Genomic DNA, 15256 nt, shown 5'->3' on the forward strand with positions numbered 1-15256 from the left:
ACACAGCGACACACATTCCACGAGCTCTGGGAGAGTAACACAAGCCGCAGCACACGCAAGGCGAGAGGCGGCCGACAGAGACAGGAAATGGCACCTCTGGCTCAGCAACAGCTATTAGAACATACAAACACAGACTTCATCTGAAGGAGAGTTGGAGAGAACACATATTTTAATGAGCTTGCCCCAGCACTTCATTTATTAAGCAGACAATAAGCATTCGCTGATCCGAGTTATCCCACCACACATGCTCAGACACCAAATATGTGAAGAAGCATTATCGCTGCTGAATAGAGGAAGACTACAGTGGGGAAAACCCACACAATTCAATAAAACCTCCTCATGTATTATCAATGGAAATATTCATTTTGGCATGTCTGGGCTGTCTGAACTTGAAGCAATGTGATGCGTCCCACCATGGTCACCCGAGACACAGGTCGATGCAGCCCTCAGTCAAATTGAGGCTTTTTAAGAAGACACACTTGGCTGCAAAGAGCACAAGCTGCCCTGTCGCACAAGGTCAGAAATCAGATATTACAGAGAGCAGAGAATGTGGTGACAGATTTAGCGGTAGCAAGGGGAATAATGGCGGAAAATTCACGGAAAATACACTTAACTGAGCAAAGAGATTGTATAATTCAATTAGCAAATTCAACAGAAAGGTAAATGGCCTACATCTCCGAACAGCTGCTGAAGCTGCAGACTGAATGAGAAGGTGCAAATATAAAAAAAAATCCACTCAAGTAGCCTTAATGAGAGTGACAGCTCAGAAATCCCTTCAGATTCGCTTCCAGTTTGAAAAAGAATAATGATAACTGGTGAACAACAACCTGGTTTAGCTGGATGGCAGTAGTGGTGGGAATCAAAGGGTACCTCATGATACATGGTCCACGGTTGAGATGTCATCACAACACCGTGATATTACAGCGACAATCCATGCTCCACGTGTGCAATATACTCTCAATGGACGGGAGACACCAGAGGGAGAAGACAAACCAGCCTTTCATAATCCAACTCGATACTTGCACCAGTACACCAACGCATCACGCAAAGTTGGACTCTGTTTATCGCCGTCAATGTATTGTCCCATCCCAAATACTGTACATACACTAGAAAATACTGCAAAAAATGCAGCAGGGATGCTCTCCATTCAAAACAAACAAACAAAGAAACTCTGTAAATGGCAGACTTTTGGTAACAAAGACACACAGTCACTTTTGTATACACAAGTTTTGGTGTCGAGTTTGTGTCGGTCGGCCAAAATATGCCACTATTTGGCCATGTCAGGGCATAGTGCATTGTAAGTCTAGTACAATTTCAATGTTTTGGTATTCGAATGATGCCTCTGTGCCAAAGTATGGGCCCACAACTTTGAACAAACTGGGGGACAGCAATACCAGCTACTCATGTGGGCACCATACAGTTTGGGACAAATTAATATATGCTTCTATAACAATAAATAAATATATATTTGTAAACTAGTGGCAGGGAAATAGTATTAAATGCTTTGAATAAGCAGGAAATTGAGAGCAATTATAGAAGTGGCGGGTCGCGCTGCCGTCTTCCACCTGCATCAAGCCACAGGGTGCATTCATTTATTTATTTATTTTAAAAGAACATTATTCACTGTTTTCAATCAATCATTGTTAATCATTACTGTCTTCAGAGAGTGTTCAGAGTGCACTACAATGTGTCAATATATTCTGGAGCAAACAGCTTCCTGGAAAAAGGGCCCCTTCAGCACAGCAGCTCAGTAAATCTCAGACATGAAATGGTCACAAGGTACCAGAAAGTAATTCAGTTTATCAATCCTCAGTGCGCTGTATTTTATGAGTCAACCTACCCACAAGCTTTTTATAAGCCCATAGACCTGAGTTCACACCCTCGTCGAAACATGAACTAAATGAATTAATGTCTCATGGTCACATACTCTACCATGAAATTTTTTTATTTTTTTGAATAAAAAATAAACTTTATTTAGTATACACAGTACTTCAGTGTCTGCTATTTGAATGTCAGCACTGCATAAATTTGGGATTTATCTCAATATTTATATTATAACTTTATTGCCATGGTCAGTGGGGATCCCACCAACTAGAAAAGTGCTTTGGAATAAAATAAAAATAAAATAAAATAAAATAAAATAAAAACTGATCACAAATGCTTCAGTTCCAAAGACACATGAAGGATTTATATTCAGTGTAATGTGAAACTGTATAACACTTCAAATGCCAGATATTTTTCAGCCATAATTGTATTGACAGTGCCAAAAGTAGCATTCCAAAAAAAGTTTATGTCTGTGAATCATTACAAGTAACAAATAAGAGCGAAGCATCTTAAGAGTCTGCCACTTACTCCCTTCGAAACAGTACCTTGATGACAGCCAGTAACCAGGTGAGTTTACTGAACTGTAAAATAACATAATACACACAAAACTATGCACTGAAATAGTCGCCCAACATGTTCAAAAGTGAAGCTTTTTTTTTCTATCTGGGACCATGCAGCTGTTCAAAAACACACAACCATAAAACAGCCATTACCTTCTGTGCGGATGGTGAAGGGGGAGTCCCCGAGTCTCTTGGCTGAGAACTGCCCCCCCAGAGAGGTCATTAGAAAGCACAGGCTGAAGAAGCCAATCCCTGCCACAAATATCCTGAAACACAAGCAAGACAGAGTCAGAGTGAGGTGAGGCGGTAGAAAGGCTCCAGCAGCGATCGCCTGGCAGACAGGAACGATGAGAGGTACACAGAGACGACAGATGAGCAGGCTTTACTGAGAGGGTTGGAAATTAGTGCAAACAACATGGGGCAGGTAACACACCAGTGTGACATGACTCTCGACCCACAGAAAGGAAATGAAGACATCACACAGAGAAAAAATGCCAGTAAGCAGATGAGGAGCTCGCAGACAGAAGCAAGAGGCAGCCGAGGAACAATGGCACTTTGGGTAAGCCAAGCATAAATAGAGCGATGATCATACATTAAAGAGCTGAAGCTAGAGAGCACTTGGAGTGAAACACTGCAGTGTGCTGAAGTGACTGCTTAGCGCACATCTAGGACAAATGCCAGAGGACTGCTTCTTATGAACACGGGAAATATTGACTCAGTTTGACTAACAAGGAAAACAAAACAATTCCCTGACGGGTTTGTGAACATCAAACTGCTCTTTACATGGGTGAATTAGATTATTCAACAGTTAAACTGGAGGATTTGATGAATCCGGATTTGTTTGACAGGAAAACTGTCAACAAATAAATAAACAAGGATGAATAAATAATGTCATGTCAAATGTCACAAGATGTTATTGCGACGATTTCCTTTTTTTCAGCAGCCACATTTGCTGTCAAAACAAGTGTATTGAAACTAAGCATGTTGTTGTAGTGGTCAGCGCTGCTTACTGGCAACACACCCTGATCAAATTCAACTTGAGGCAATTCTGGGAGTCACAGACGTCCACGGTCTAATCTTGGAACACTTGCATTGTTTTTTGTTGACATTAAAGTGATCAAATGCAGTGTCAGTTCTCCACTGTGACCGGACGGTATAGAGTTAGGCACTGTTATACTTCAACTTGGCTTGTGAGCCCATAAATTCCCTGTGAATGGTTGACTGGGCAGCAGAACTGTTCAGGCTCAAGTCGCCAGAATCCCTGTCTTTTCCACGCATGCAGGTGTCACAATCTGGTGGAATGGCAGACTTTCCATGAACCACTGTGACCCAGAGAGGGACTTGCGGTGAAAACAAATTCAACGTCACAGTTAAAGTCGGAAGGTCACCGTGCTGCTGGACAGTGAGGCCGCCCTACATTGTGTGATGACATGCAGGCGATTCAAACAATGTCTTGTTTACATTAGTAAAACATTCATGAAATTCAGTTCAGTGAGTTGGATGGCCCACATCATGTGACGTCCCTGTGGGTACCTCTTGTCTCAGCAGGTTATCAGAGAGTGTGTTGCCACCAATTTGATGACTGCAAATGAAAACTGTGTATTCAGAATACAACATCTTGCGTCCCTCACCACTGTTCAAATATGCATGCGAATGAGGATTACCTTGAATTCTAAAACAAACCTTTTGTTTTAGGCCTTTACGAAAAGCTGCCATCACAGAGGAAATTAAAATAAAACTTCTTTGGTCTGAGCAAGCTGGAAGGTAGTGAAATCTAGTAAGTGAAGAGTAGACTGTATCTGCGATAAAATCGATGTGCCACTCTGCCTGTGTAATTCTCGATTGTTTCAAGAGTATTGTGCCATTTTAAAATGGAAAAAAATCTCACACCCAAGTATGACTTCAAAACACCATGGACAAATCTGCTTCAGCTGCAGGCTTCCCTGACAATGAACTACTGCATATTTTACCACGCACCACTACAACACTCACTTGTGATCTGGCTTCTGTGAAAGCGTTTGAATATTTTAAAAAAATGAAAAAAAAAAAAAACCTGGTGAAAACTCCATTAGTGGCTGACATACAACGGAGTTGACAGAACTGTAGAAAAATGACAAAATTAATCAAAAACATGGCATCAACAATTTGCACAACTACTAAATAATTCACGTCTAACCTTGAACAGGTACCTGAAGTGCTGGGGAAGACTAACGTTAACATAACAAGTGAATGTATAATTTATAGCTATTGCCTTTTCCTTCACACCACCGAAGGAATGTAGCGGCGTGAGATCCAGCACGTCCTGCTGCTCTAAGTAACTCTGGTCACACAGAAACCTGAAGGTTAACACATTAATATTGATGGGGCTGAGTGCAGTTTAGCTAAGTAGTGCGGGACAATGACATCTTGCAGGAGAACTCTTGTCACGGCACCTCAGGTCCGGCTGCTCCGTTCTCCTCGTGGTAACCACACCCCTTTGTTCCGATTGGTCACACATCGCAGCACAACATATTGAATCCCAGTGTGATTACATGCCAGGATACATGCTGATTCACTGCTCTGAATACAAGCTTCAGCCACAATATCTATGGTAAATGCTTAATAGGCACAAAAGTAGAAGTTGGACTGTGTTCCATTTTTTACCCTAGCACTTGTTTTTTGACCCTAACACTCCAATTCCAATGTTCCAATACTCCTCAGACCGAGGGAACTCGCCGTTCACCACTTGAAATGATCCCTTCAAACCGAGGGAGCTCCAGAGCTGACTTGAAACCAAGTGGAAATATGAAGTGTGGATATAATTCCAGGATACCAAAGTACTTTATTTAAAAATAATGTTGGATAGGACAACAGTGACATTTTAGTCACGAGGACTACGTTTCCGTTTGTTTACTTTCTCTCGAATCACACGTCAGCGACCCAAATGGTTTACCGTGTCCAACAATATGAACAACACATGTATGTACAACATTATGTTTTTATTTCTTCGTCTGCAAAACATGAAAAAATGGACATTCGATTCTCGACCGTAGCTTTGCCGCCAGATCCCGCCATATACCAGCGTAATCTGACTGCCAAATTATGGGGGATCGGGCGGATTTTCATGTTTCGCAGACGCCCTGGCTAGCATCCAAGCTAACTTTAACATCAACATACCTCTAACAGAACTATCACCGCAACGTAACGGCAAAGCCATTTCTTCTCCATTGGTTCACCAAACCAAGTGAGATTATCAGCGCCGACGCAAGAGGTTACAAAAACGTTTGGAGCTGGTATTTCCAAAACGTCCCCAACACTCGAAATGCAGGAAACAAAACACAGCACGGCAGCCAATGACACGTTGTCTTTGTGAACGCGTCACGTGTAAAGCATAACGTCATGTTTTGTCCCAATTCTTAGGGACAAAACATGACGTTATGCTTTTGAAGTGTCGCTGAAGTGCCCTCCAGCGACACTTCACTTTGTCGCTGGAGGGCACTTCATAATAGAAGGCGCTCAAAGTGATAGTGTTAAGTGCTAGTGTTAGGGGGAAAAATGGGGAGCAGCCTAATATTTATGTTACAATATAAGACGTCATATTTGTACCTGTCATCAATACATAAAGCTGTACCTGTCTGAACACCTTCTGTGAGTAAAGGTTTGGGGCTAAATCGTTCAAGCAGTTGAGTGCCTGTGCCTGCTCAGACGCAGCAGTAGAAAATGGATCTGGATTAAATACCCAATATCCAACTAATTCCACTGCACTTCTACACCCCAGGACGACCCTCAAATTGTAAGTATAACTCTGCAGTTATTTTAAGGCATTTTTTTCTTATTCCCCCACAATTTTATGTGTCGGTTTTTCATGTCCCATAGCTAATAGTTAATAGAATAGTTAACTAGATTAATAGTCACAAATGAGAGAGAAAAAGAGAGCGAGAGGGAGAAAGCGAGAAAGGGAGAGACGGAAACAGAGAGAGAGTTTAGCATATGAAAACTCCACAATTACAGTTTTATTTGACTGTTAGAAACTGAACTACTCCCCTCACACACACACAAACAACCTCCACTTTTACCTCCCGGGTCGCACTCATCCACACGTCCGTCAATCCCCGGCGTCATGAGCAACTCGTAACAATACAACGAGCACACACAACAACCTGTCACCGCGGGAACAACACACCGACGTTACAACATAGAACATTGCTGTGTCTATTCCTTTTAGATTCTGAAGTTAAAGCACGTTGATCTTAATTTCACAAGGCATCTGGAATCTACAAATGCAGAGCATGGCGTGAGCTTTCGGAGAACCATGTGTGCGTCTCCCATAGAGTCCACCTCACCAGGTGACGTTGGCAAATGGAAGCTTGTTCCTGCATTATGTGCCACATTCTAAACACGTGGCTGTTTTTCGCATAAACCAATATTTGCTTGCATCGCAAAGACATAGTTGGCAATATTTATTGACATATAGACTTCAATATTTGTATTTGGATCCAGCTGGTGATTTTAGCAGCAATCCGACCATGTTCATCACAATGATCAGGATAGAACTAAAAAAAAAAAAGAGCTCAAAAGCGAGAAGCTTCAAAGCCAGCGAGGTGTCAACCAGTCGCGAGATGTGCCATTTTGTTGATTCCATGATGAAACACAAACAAAAATAGACGGAATGAAAAATGTATCGCAGCGTCCTTTCATCACAACAGCTGGCAGAAGAATCCACCGCATGACTATGAACGCTCCTCCTAGGATTCTAAAACATGAACAAATAAAATAATACAAGCCCCATCTGCTCCAATATTTTGTGGAACGAGAGCAAACAGCAGAGAGCAGATGACTTTCTGAGATCAAGGGATTATTCATACAGGGCCATGATCCCAATACATGTGCATATGTTCAGGGAGATTAGGCTTCAACTGGAACCTATTCCTAATTTTCTGGATTAAAGACAACAATTGATTTAAAACTCACAATTGAATTCCTGTTATGCTTGAACACTTCCTTCTTAAATCAATTAATTGTATCTAAATGTATTGTATCTGTACACAAACAACAGTTTTATTGACTGGTATTAAGCGTAGAACAACTGTCAGGAGTGTGCAAGTCTCCAAAGTGCCACAATAAACACGAGGAATATTAATATTAGGGCATTTGTGTATGACGTACACAGGTTGATGAACACGCCAACATGTCTGACTGGCGTGTTGTATATAATAATTAAAGAAAAGGGAAAAAAGGTAACTGTATAGTGTTAAAGGTTGTTTCGAAAGTGTGAGGAGGGAGCTACTGCATGATCGTCAAATGCTAAATCTCACTTTAATCTTTGTCGTGACCACCGCGAAATCACGCTCTAAAGTTCTTATATGAAAGACAATATAAACATGATATCATAAATGATGCGTTCAGTAATTCGGATCTAGATATTATTATCGGGGCAGGACACTAAACGTGGTTCCTGAGCCGACAGAGTGAGGAGACTTCCCTCCATTGTAAAAACAAACAAAACAGTAGCTCAAATCTGACGTTAAACAAATCATTCTCCTTTGACAACAACAACAAGACCAGTCAGCTCTGTGCTAACATGCTAGCTGTTAGCGCGAGGGTGTCCAGCGTTGTAGATCAAACACAGAACACTCATTCATCATTACACCATGACGTTGAAAGGGTCGCATCGTCTCTGCAAACAGCATGAAGCCGCACTCATGAACGCTTTGTGATCCATCGCTGCTCAAACTCCTCTGTGACAGCGATCAGCTGCAGGCAAAGGCAATGACGCGGCGTCATGAACCCGACTGCAGCTAATTTAATAGTTGACTATAGTTGAACAAGTTGTTGCAGCCCTAATTTATGTCTTTACAGTTTGCAACCTCTCTTGGACCAATTGCAACAGGGTGCGTGTTCAATAGATGACCTTTCCTGAATGTATTAAATTTGTGGTTGTATATTAGTGTTTTTACATTTTTTTTCCAAAACTGTGATGAATTGTAATTTCTTTCATATATATATATATATATATATATATATATATACACTCTGACACTGACATACTGTCTGACACTGACATATTATTGTATTTTTTTTCGAGTGAATTTAGTTGTGACTCTTTTTTTAGTTCATCTTTTTATTTTTAGTCACACATTTGTCTGTAATTTGACAATAATTATTTAAATTGATTTATACACCTCAGTGGGGAAACATTTTTTTGTAATAACTAAATATGACACCAATAAACTAATTTCAATATAGGGATGAATCCTAACTGTATTTGTAGCTCTGTGTCAGCTACCTACAAATCTGCCGGAGGTTGAGTGTTGAACCTCTGATACTGTAAAGTGAAGATTTCATTATTTCAAGAGAACATAGTCGAGGCAGGACACACACTCTGGAGTCACAAACGAACCTCGGTTAGCAACCAAAGGCTGCCTTTTGTCACAGGCTAGATTGAGTCCATTTTAAAGCTTCTGAAGAAACCATTATAGGGAAGGCATTTGCCACATTGTGCCACGTGCTCTGATGAAAATTCAAACTGAAACAAAGTGAATGAAGACGTACCTTAATGAACGCAGTGGTTTAAATTCACCCAAAGAAAAAAAAGTGTTAAACTGCACTTTTTAAAAGGGCCATTTCCCATGAAGTTCTAGAATTTTAATTGTTAATGAAATCTAGTGTCTAAAAGCAGCAGTTAGGAAAGCAAAGATGTTCAACTCTTTCTCAGTTTTAGAGACTATTAAGAGTGCATTTTCTCAGATGCTTGACACCCACCCAAAAAAGCTTGACGTGGGTGTGCATAAAGCATCTTGATTCTGTCCTGGGGCGACTGCTGTGCTCTTTTTGGAAGTAGCATTAGGTGGGTGATATGAGTGGATTATGGCACAGTTCTGCCTGACAAGTCTTTAATTAACAGGCTTAAAGCAAATGCTCAGTTCCCTTAAATTGGATCAGAAGGAGTGATCTGCTATCAGCTAATTGGCTTCCTCACACTTACACACATATCAGATTTTCCTGCAGGAACGGGGGCTCTGAAGCGCAGTGGAGTTGTGCCAGGCAAGTGTAGGTGTTGCGATTTCCAAGAACACTTAAGGCGGCGGGAAAGATGAAGCACAGACTGCCAATTGAAAGTTGCCAGCAACGTTCTGACCTGACACACTTAAAAGGAAATACATGCCACTGAAACACAGTTATCTAAAGCCCTTCTCCCGTCACATTGATTTCATGTTTCTCGTTGTTTTAAAAAAGTAACCTTTACGAAACACATGCATATCTAAGACAGAAAACTTAAAACAAAAATTGTAGATCCAACAACGTTGCCAGTTGAATTATTGACCTTCTCTTCCATATTCAGCCGTATTAGCTGTTGACTGTTGAATCTGGTGGCGATATTTCAAAAGACAAATCACAACAATGGGCACTCCGATTTCCTCCTACTATCCAAAAACAAACATAATTTTTACAAGTGACGATTAGTGCCACAGATATTTGTCACGGGGTCGATATAAAATTTGGTCAATATACAAGTCACATCCGACTTACGATCTGCTCAACTTACGTTCACCTGTGCTCATGACCACGGCCAGCAGATGTTTTTTTTTTTTTTTTATTCAATGTCTGACACCACAGCACGTAGCAGCCCCGCAACATGTACGACACTTACAGCAGCACAGTATCCCAGCATCTCACTCTCACACAGCGATCTACCACTAGAGAAGCACCTATAACCCTCGCCTCGGCTATTTTGAATGGCATTCGACTTACGTCCAATCTCACTTATGACCGGTTGGTCGGAACTGATCCCGGTCGTAAGTCAGATGTTACTCATATTGTCAATTGTGAGTCGCAAATGTCAGTGCTCCCTCGCTGTGAGTTGATGTGGACTCCGCCTTTTAAGGTATCCCTTTAAGGAGGACCATTAAAGAAGTACAATGTGCTCTGCTTAATTGTCCCCAAACCCTGCACTGTCATCAAAGTGGAGATCCCCCCCAAAAAAAACCCTGCGCTGAGAATAAATCTTGGGGAGAACCATTCAATACCAACGTTTCTGAGGGATCACAAATCCCAACCAGCGGTGAGCTCAGGCTGAGCCATTTTCTGCTGAAATTTCCTCCCTGTCAGTTACTGCAAACTGCGGAATGGATTTCCTGAACAGTGTTGTGTCTCAAGAGACATGGAGTAATGACACGCACCTCCGTTCAGGAAATCCATTCCACAGTTTGCAGCTATTTATTATGCGAGCATTTAGCAGCACTGGGGGAGTAGACTCGTCCGAGACACATGGAATTAGTGCACTCTGAGGTCACGCGGTATTTACGCTACATGTGAGTCAGTTGGAATCCAAGGAACACGTACAACTAGGAAGGGCTGTTGTCCACGAACATCACATGCAAGAGAGTGAGATGAACAAGCGAGGCTCCCCTGTGCGCTAGCTTTGCCTACTCCAACTGTGTGGTGGTGTTGATGCGTCATATATATGTTGTCACTCAATTACACTTTTCACTGTTTTATAATAAATAAATGCCAGTGGAAAAAAAGAATAATGCAACAAGCACAAGTGTATACAACTCCGCTACTCAGATGAAGGAGCCTCATGTATTTTATTTACCTTCCACATGTCTTCTTAGATTTAGTAAACACCGAATGTCAATTTGAAACTATCAGAGTTGCTATTTTTTCCAGGATATTGACCACAAGTAGCCTTTTCTAATACATGACCAACAGCAATGATGACTGCAATAAAGCAAAGAAAGCTGTGTTTTTGGTTCAGAATGATATTTCTATACGACAAGACGGCAGTAGGACTGAGGACCCTGGGCGAAACACCCCTCAGTAAGCCAAACGCGCTAACAACTACAGTCAATTGGCAAGGTGCGATCAATGCTGTCAGTCAACATCATTCAACAATTGTGTCAGAAGCTGTGCTTGTGTGTTTCTCTCGTCCGGTCCAGTGATGCACACACCTTGGAGCACTGTGCTGTGCCCGGCCGGTGATCACAAACCCTAGTTTCACTTTCAACTGTAAAGGATGGCAAGAAATTCACACTCATTCACCAGCCTGTCACTCGCAGGACACTAAAACTAGAGGGCAGTTCATCACTCATCCTCACTAATGTTTGACACTGAGACAAAACGGCCATTAGTCTGACCCACATATGTCCGACACAGTGTTATTATTACTTGAATTTACATGCTGCTGAGGCCTGCCAGGGGATATGTGATTCAACTGGAAGCCTAATGTGTCAAGAGGCAACACAGGCGGACGACTTTTGGGACACAACACATAAAGACAAAATGAACACTGACTAAAACCTCGACCTCCCACAATCCAAGTGGACTTCATGAACCCACAGAACAACAAGAAAACAGTGATTCTGCTTTAACACGTTGTTTAGAAATGCGTAAGACAGAGAGAAACGTAATTCAAGAAGGGAAAGTGAATACATGTTTATCGAAGATGCCTGCCTCGGAGTGCCTTTAGTGTTTTACAGTTAAGTCGGTGACAAACATCAAGTTAGACACCGTAGATTTCGCATTGAACGGCGGGACTTCTTCTTCAATAAACATGATTCTTTAAGTGTATAGCGTAAAACATTTCCTACTGATAATATTGTGTTTTAAATTGTGGCCTCTTATATAATCGGCACTCCTGGTTTAGGGGACCAAGTAACTGTGCAGCACCATAGTCCAACAGATTGTGAATCAGTGGATTAATCTCTTGTTTTATGAATTATGATGAGGGCAACAGAAAAGCTGTGTAAAAGCAGCAATAATGAGGTTTCAGGACATCAGTGGAGTACAGTGATCAAAGTCGTGAAGTCTCTCAGATTCCGCCGCTGATATTAATAATGAAGCCCCCCGTGCAATGAAACCCCCCAAAGCCGATCTCCTGGTTCAGGCGATGTGATGGACCACAAGATCAAATCCACCTGACTCAACAGCAAACAGGATTTATCTGTTGGGTAAACATCTGGTGCGTGCCTCCGTGTTCGGACATCAAACTGGCTTGGGAACCCAAATACTTCAGGAACAAAGAAGTGGCGACCAACAGGACTGCGCGGTTAAATCGTTAGTTTGCATTAAAGAGGAATGCAGTTCATTATCATGAACAATTTGCTTGTTTTATGTCAGATGTAGCGTCAGAAAATGTGCACCATGATGACTGTCATATTGTATGTTATGGCCATTACATCTGGTGTGGCAACTGAACCAGCTGTGTTATTGTCCACAATGTTCCGTTCAGTTTAAAGCAACATGCCAGATTAAAAACCAGATCAAACAGAAAATTATTCTGCTTTCCCTGTTTGTTTGTTTAATGTTGACTGTCTGTCTAAATAAAAAAAAAGTTTGGTTATTGTTGCATTATTGTAATTATTTTATGGAAAATTATGTTCATACCGATGATATAACATAATTTACAGAAACAATCTTTGCATTCTCTAAAATGCAAATTTTAGCTTCAGCTTCGTGTCATTATTGCGGTCATAATTTGGTGTTAGGTTGCTCCATATTAACATGGAATAACACTAGCAGCCTTCTTTACACGTGAATTAATGACTGCAGCACGGTACAATGAAGCACTGACGTGAATATGAAGAACTTACCTGAACGGTTTGAACGTCACTAAACATCTTCTGACCATTATTTTATCGTCGGTGGAGCCAATGATCATTTCCCAAAACACAGGAGTGCTGACATGGTGGCGAACCCCCCAACCTGGAACTTCATCTGCCGGCTCCCTCTCATCGATCCGAAACAGCTTGAATGCGAAAACCTATAATGTCTTCGACCGAAGATGAGGAAAGTTTCAGTCACAGCGGCTGCTGGTGTTATTCCACCGTCAAAAAGAAAAACGAGAGGCGAAGTCTGCCGCGGGTTGTTTCCGTCGCCACATGCATCTTCGAATGAAGTTGGTCAGAGAAACAGCAGTGGAAACCAACTCGTCAATGAAGCCTCCCCCGTCATATTCTCGTGGAAATTCTGGTGTTCAATGAGAGAAGATGTGCGCGCGTCGAGCCCACTGTAGAGACAGTCGCGTGGCGTGAAGCGATCAGATTCCTGCTGTTCATGCAGCTGCAAAGTCAGAGTGCGACGCTGAGCGCATCCGGTTGACGTTTTCAAAGTAAGGCTAATCAAACATTTTTATCTATATGAAATCCTTGACATTTTCACACACATTTTCAAATTTTTACGTTTTCTAATGAAAGCAACCTATCGTTTTCCTCACTCGATCCACACACCATATCTTTTCACACAATATGATAAATCACCAATATATCACCAAGACACGTTTTATTTTTCACAGTACATCGCAGATGATCGATTTCTTTATGCCTTCTACACTGGGAAATTGCGGAAAGCAACTCTAAATTACATCTTTGACTCACGGATATTGTTCAATTCGAGCTTTTAATTTGAAATTAACTTATTTCTTTCGCTTTCACTGGCTTACTTGACAACATTAACTCATACACAACCTACACGTAAGTGTGATGTACGTACATAGTTGCGGTCATTAAATCATGTTTTATTTATCAATCTCGAATGTCTAACTAAAGAGGGACTTCGTAAAAATTAGATTAAAATTATCTTTTTTTCAGTTGTTGGTGTGGGGTCAAATAAAACGCAATCTTTTTGGTGTCCCATTGCACTACGTAATGGCTCAAAAGTGAAAGCGATTCAAAGTGAAAAGTGATAAAAAAAAAACAGACTACCACCGGTCAGTATTGTGACCCATACCTGCTTTTTTCACCCATACCTGCTTTTTTCAACAGCCACAAACTGGCTGTTGAAATCATTTCAACAGCCAGTTTGTGTTTTTAAACTTCCTCTCGAAAAGGGAAATTAAGACATGAAAACTAATGTCTACTGTTGAGCGGCAGCTGTGTTCTACTTCCACAAACAGCCATAAAAAGCCAATTCAGCGCTTGGTGGTTTCAGCACCATGGACAGAGGGTACCGCACACTGAATGTAATAGCGACACTCGCTGGTGCATGTTGGTATTGTAGGTGCGCCCGCAGCGCCGTTCCACGGAAAATCGAAGTGGAAAAAAGGTTCAAAATAAACACATCAAGTCTATACGTCTGAAGTGAAGGCAATAGTTCAGAGCTGACTCTCCAACCGCATCACGAGCGGTGATCATGGCTCTCTGAGGCACAATCTATGAAAGTGCCAGAGTAAGACACCACCACATCACTGGACCGGACCACCCTATATTTTCTGTGAAATGATTTGCACGCTGTTGTTGCAGGGGCACTGATTATACAGCATTTGTGCCCACTGGAGCGATGAAGCAGAAATGGAGGCAGGAGAGGAGGATAAAGAGAGAGAGAAGGGGAGAGAGACCTGCGGGGTACCTGACTGGAGATGACAGTGAAATCTTAAACTCCCTTCATGCATGGCTTGACTTGGTACATGTGGATTTGACTGACAACTCATCGCCCTTGTTCAACGTCCCTCTCTGTAGGTTGTGGGAATATTTATGCTCTGTCAGCCAGAATGCAATCTTTAACAGCGTGTTGTTTGTGAGCAGATGAATGCAGGCGTGTGTGAGCAGACGTGCACAATGTATTCTCAGGAATTTTCCAGGAAATTGTAGAATTGAATGAGTAATGTAAATACATGGAGCCTGACACATCCTTTGTGCCCGGGAAAGACATAAACATGTTACTGACTGGAAACACATTAAGGACAAACCAGTTTCGGTTGACTGCGGCAGAGGCCGACTTGTTTGTGTACAACTTTAACCCTATTTATATGATTTATTCTTCCACAACCTCAAACTGATTGGAGTTCCATTTCGCAGTGGTCAGCATGATTTAAAATGGATCGAAGAAACGGTGAGTGTTGAGCTTTCTACAAAATAATGGCTGTCAACGACTTATCGATACACTTTGATTCAACA

The 15256-nt window shown here is 41.7% G+C and overlaps 1 protein-coding gene across 1 annotated transcript in view; it reads right to left on the reverse strand.

The window, feature by feature from the left end:
* LOC128754355 (alpha-1,6-mannosylglycoprotein 6-beta-N-acetylglucosaminyltransferase B-like) overlaps nt 1-13397 on the reverse strand; it is a 99558-nt gene extending 86161 nt beyond the window's left edge. The window contains exons 1-2 of the mRNA XM_053856908.1: nt 12956-13397; nt 2538-2650 (exon numbers count right to left, since the gene is read on the reverse strand). Coding sequence (XP_053712883.1) covers nt 2538-2650; nt 12956-13023 — 181 coding nt within the window. The 5' untranslated portion in view covers nt 13024-13397. The remainder of the gene's footprint in view (nt 1-2537; nt 2651-12955) is intronic.
* Nucleotides 13398-15256: the final 1859 nt, after the last annotated feature.

Source organism: Synchiropus splendidus, chromosome 2 (genome assembly GCF_027744825.2).
Source record: "Synchiropus splendidus isolate RoL2022-P1 chromosome 2, RoL_Sspl_1.0, whole genome shotgun sequence".
Classification (NCBI taxonomy): Eukaryota; Metazoa; Chordata; class Actinopteri; order Syngnathiformes; family Callionymidae; genus Synchiropus; species Synchiropus splendidus.